General features: G+C 51.6%; 1 protein-coding gene across 1 annotated transcript; it reads left to right on the top strand.

Annotated features, from left to right (window-relative positions):
- The first annotated feature begins 1738 nt into the window (after positions 1-1738).
- DRD5 (dopamine receptor D5) lies at positions 1739-4143 on the top strand. The gene has a single exon (XM_074589080.1). The coding sequence runs from the start codon at positions 1739-1741 to the stop codon at positions 3194-3196; it is 1458 nt and encodes a 485-aa protein (XP_074445181.1). The 3' UTR covers positions 3197-4143.
- Positions 4144-5093: the final 950 nt, after the last annotated feature.

Here is a 5093-nt window from a genome sequence, read left to right on the forward strand (position 1 = left end):
CATACAAATTGTAGGAGGCACTGCTTAGGGAAGCGGAGTCCGTGCGAGCAACACGTTGCCTCACCATCACAGCTTTAGTCATGCTCTTTAGAATTCAGTTGTGACAAAAGCTAAATTCTCCCTCCAATATTAAATATAGCTCTGCTTAAATGTGGAAAAGTAGTGCCAATTTCTTAAGCGAGAGCTACAGTGAAGCTCCAGGTTTTCTTGTGACAATTTTAGAAAATTGCCTAAAAGGTTGAAGAGTTTATTTATTTATTTTTTTAACTCTGTATTTAGTAACTCTAACACTTAATCTTCCTTCATGTCACTGCAGATAGAGCAAGGTTTAGTGAGTCTTGTCCTTCCCCATCTGCCTACAGAAGCAGCTGGAAGGCCTCTGGAGAGCGGCTTTCTCAGCCCTTCTAGTGCCAGAACAGGCCGTTGAGTCAAGAATGGGTTTGATCTCTGCCAACGGTTTTAAAAAAGAATTAAGTTTTGGAAAAACTAAATCCGTAATATTTGGAATACAAATCACTATAGCATCTTCTCCGACACCCAGGGACGATGTAAGCGCTCGGCGAGCCCCACAGCACGGCAGTCACACCTGCACTGCTCAGGGTCGTAACTCCCTGCTGTAGCCGCACTGGAGCCCCACCGAGGGGAATGATTCACCCCATGAATGAGCTGGAAAGAGAGAGAACCGGATTCCGTCTGCCGGGTTCCTTGCCTGTAACGCATCCCACCGGTCCAGCAGAACCCTTTGGAACAATTACCGATTTAGGCTACGTTTTCCATCCCTACGGAAGCAACCCAGCCCGTCCCGCTCCCTCCTCCACGGCAACTTTTAGCCCCGCTCGCGGTGGCCGTCCCCGTCGCCGACACCCCCGCTTCCCCGCGGGGTAATTTCCCCTTTCCCCACGGTGGGACCGCGCTCTTTCCTCCACCCGCGCAGAACCGCGGCACCGAGCCCGTGACGGCTGCAAAAAAAAAAAAAAGCAAAACCCAAAACACTGCGAGGATGGCCGGGTTTCCGGAGGGAGGAAAGGAGGGCGGCCGCCCCCGCCGCGCCGCCCCGTCCCATCCCGTCCCCCGCAATCCCCGCTGCCCGCCGGCCCCGACGGGGCGTCCCCGGCGGCGGAGCATGCTCAGAGGGCGGCGGGGGCGGGCGGGCCGGCCCGGGGAGCGGGCAGCGGGGAGCCGGCAGCGGGGACCTGGGAGCCCCGGCGGGCGGGGGGCGGGCGGAGCCGCCAGCCCCGGCGGGAGGCACCCGGAGCCGCCGAGCCGAGCCGAGCCGCGGAGCGCCGAGCAGCCACCTCGAGGAGCGGGCGCGGAGAGGGGTAGCCACAGCAGGTTGCGCGCCCGGGCGCGGAGCGGTGAGCCCGAGGAGGAGAGGCGGAGCAGCGGAACGGAGACCCCGGGCAGCGGGGTGCGCTGAGCCGCCGAGCGGGGAGCGCAGGCTGGGGTCGGGGGACGCGGGGCGGGTAGCCAAACCGAGACCCCGAGCAGAGGAACGCGCCGAACTGCGGAGCGGAGATCCCCGGCGGGAGCAGCGGGGCGCGGAGCCGAGACCCCCCGAGCAGGGGAACCCGCGCTGAGTCGCGGAGCGGGGCCGCCGGAGCAGCGGCGGGTCGGGGGGGGAATCCGTCCCGGCAGGGGTGGCGGCGGGGCGGGGGGGCAGCGGCCCCATGGGGCCGGGCGGCGCTGGCTGCTCGGCGCGTCCCGGCCGCCGCCCCGCCGCCGGCGGGAGCCGCCAGCCATGCTGCGGGGCGGCCAGAGCCCGCTGCCGCCGGCGGCGGGACCCCCCGTCGGGGCGCGGGAACCGTCGGGCGTCCCCGGGGCGGCGCAGGTGGCGGCGGGCAGCCTGCTGGCTCTCCTCATCCTCTGGACGCTCTTCGGGAACGTGCTGGTGTGCGCGGCCATCGTCCGCTACCGGCACTTGAGGAGCAAGGTCACCAACATCTTCATCGTCTCCCTGGCTGTCTCGGACCTGCTGGTGGCTCTTCTAGTCATGCCCTGGAAGGCGGTGGCTGAGGTGGCCGGGTACTGGCCCTTTGGGGCTTTCTGCAACATCTGGGTGGCCTTCGATATCATGTGCTCCACGGCCTCCATTCTGAACCTGTGTGTGATTAGCGTGGACAGGTACTGGGCTATTTCCAGCCCTTTCCGCTATGAGAGGAAGATGACCCAACGGTTGGCGCTGGTGATGATCAGCGTGGCATGGGCTTTGTCTGTGCTCATCTCCTTCATCCCTGTCCAGCTCAACTGGCACAAAGGTGGGGATGTTGCTGCTGCTGGTGATATTGGGGATGGATTTGGCACTGGCTGGGCAGCAGCGGGTGCTGTCACCACCTGGGCGGAAGACATGAGCACCACGTGGGTGGCATTAGCAGCAATGAGACCCTCTGATGGGACCTCTGGCAGCAATGATACCCTCACCGGACCATCAGAGAGCTGTGACTCCAGCCTCAACAGGACTTACGCTATTTCCTCCTCCTTGATCAGTTTTTATATCCCCGTGGCTATCATGATAGTTACATACACTCGAATCTACCGCATTGCCCAGGTGCAGATTCGTCGGATCTCTTCCCTGGAGAGGGCAGCTGAGCATGCACAGAGCTGCCGGAGCAGCCACGTTGACTGCCACCATCACACAAGCCTCAAGTCCTCCATCAGGAAAGAGACCAAGGTGTTGAAGACTCTCTCTGTCATCATGGGTGTCTTTGTCTGCTGCTGGTTGCCATTCTTCATCTTGAACTGCATGGTTCCTTTCTGCGAGAGCCCACCCAGTGACCCCCACGCTGGTCTTCCCTGCGTCAGTGAGACCACCTTTAATATCTTCGTCTGGTTTGGTTGGGCCAACTCCTCTCTCAACCCCATCATCTATGCCTTCAATGCTGACTTTAGAAAGGTCTTCTCCAACCTCCTGGGATGTGGTCAGTTTTGCTCTAGTACTCCAGTGGAGACTGTTAATATAAGCAATGAGCTTATCTCTTACAACCAGGACACGCTTTTCCATAAGGAGATAGTGACTGCTTATGTTAACATGATCCCAAATGTGGTTGACTGTGAGGAAAACCGCGAGGACCCTTTTGATAGGATGTCCCAGATCTCCCCTGACCACGAGATTGCCACTGACTCTGTCTGTGAGCTTGACTGTGAGGGGGAGATTTCGCTAGGCAAAATAACACCTTTCACTCCAAATGGTTTACATTAAATTGCATCCTGCCCTGGTCAGTCCTTCTTGGATTATACAACAAAGTATTAGCACTGAGTGGAAAAACCTGCTTGATTTTATGCTGTAGTTTGGTCGGTCACTTCATGCTAAACTCACTTCTACGTGTAGCACTTTGCAGGATGTAGACATTGTCATACAGGGAGCTGGCGGCACAAACTTAATGCAGCACTTCCCCAGGCTGAGAGAGGACCAGGCAGTCGTGTTGATTAGCTGTGGTGAGGTATTGTGGTATAATTACGGTCAGTTCATGTTTATAACGTGTGTTTGCAAATGAAAGGTGCCATCGTCAGTGCTAAGTATTACCACTTCTAAAATCAGGGACAGATGTGGCTGGCATAGACATTAAATAGAAAAAAATTCTGGGCTGTTTGTCTGTTCAGATCTTATGGGGTTTTTTTCTCTGTTGTTTTTTGTTTTTTTTTTTTGTTTCTTTTTTTGTTTTGTTTTGTTTCTTAAGATAGAAATAGTGAGGTGGTGATTTGGATGATTATTTAAATGCGTGTTTCTGCCAAAACAGTTTATGTGGAATCCATGTTCTCCTAGGCGGTGTTGTTGCCTATGATATCCTTGCCGTGTTCCCAGATGAATAAATAAAACGTTACATTGATCAAGGGGTTATTATCTTTCATTTATCACCCTGAAAGGTTTACAACAAGCATTCAAACTTTAACGTTTGTATTTGAATGGTTAGAATGACTAACAGCTAAACCCTATTATTTTGAAAGCAAAATAGGCTGTATAGAAAATAAAATTTTTGAATAAAAGCAAAGCTCATGGAAATGATTGACTTAAATTAACTCTTTTATATGGCTCTGCTTACAGCTAGATTTATGCCTGTTTTTCTTTAATATTATAACTGATGCTATCCCTCTCTGCAGCTAAGAATATCAAGTATACGTACCCACAAGCTATTAAAACTTTCCACTTAATTCTGTACTTGAACTTTTTAAAGATACTATTAATGAGAAGAGTTTGGTGATAGAATTAGGAGCTGGATGTGTCTAAACCCAAAAATTATGTTTGAAAAAGATATTGAAAATTAGCATTTCCCAGTGTAGACATTAGAGAACTCATTCAAACCAAGAAAAGAAAAAAATGCTGTTGATGTATTTTTTTATTTATTTACTTATTAACCGGAACTTAAATATACTTTAAGTGCTTTGAATCTACAAAACATTTCAAAGCAGTCTTTAAAAATTGTGGAAGAGTATTTTAAGCTCTATTTCTATTGAAACGTTTACATCAAATGGAATATTTTATTTAGAAACATTTGTAAGCTTTCAGCTCAGAAATTTCCAAGACAAATGATCAAAGGTAGTAAAAGCAATACCAGTATTTATTTAAAGCTCTGGCTTACGAAGCGAACAACATCTGAATCCATTTCCCCTTTAAAAATACCTCTGCCACAAGCTGAGCAGATTTAAATGGAATTGCAGGTGCGGATTCAGTAGCCCTCCCTCCGTCCTGCCTTGCGCGGAACTGAAGACCCCTGTATGATGTACGGGGGAACAGTAGGATCTGCACGAGGCAGCACGGTTCGGGGGCAGTCATTTAACCAGGTGCTGGGATTTGTGAATGTTATGGACTTCGTGTTGAGCCTCTTTGAACGTCAGACCCTTCATACTGGTTTGGGGATTGTCTCACCTCCCCTTGGGATGTGAGGTGGAAGAAGCGCAGGAGGCTTGTGATTGAAATCCCTTTGTGGTTGCCTCTGCTGCAATCCGGTTTGGTCTGCAAGCAACGTTTTGTGTGTGTAGTCTTTGATATTAATTGGTTATACTGTCGTTTTGGATTATCTTTTCAACTGCTTGTCACTGAAGAGTGACATCTACCTGAGCGTTTGCTTTGCTGCTGATATGAAATCTCAGTGTAACAT

Source organism: Larus michahellis, chromosome 5 (assembly GCF_964199755.1).
Source record: "Larus michahellis chromosome 5, bLarMic1.1, whole genome shotgun sequence".
NCBI classification, from domain to species: domain Eukaryota; kingdom Metazoa; phylum Chordata; class Aves; order Charadriiformes; family Laridae; genus Larus; species Larus michahellis.

Excerpts from the sequence above, each read along its gene's own strand:
- DRD5 (XM_074589080.1), top strand. The coding sequence starts at position 1,739 with ATGCTGCGGGGCGGCCAGAGCCCGCTGCCGCCGGCGGCGGGACCCCCC.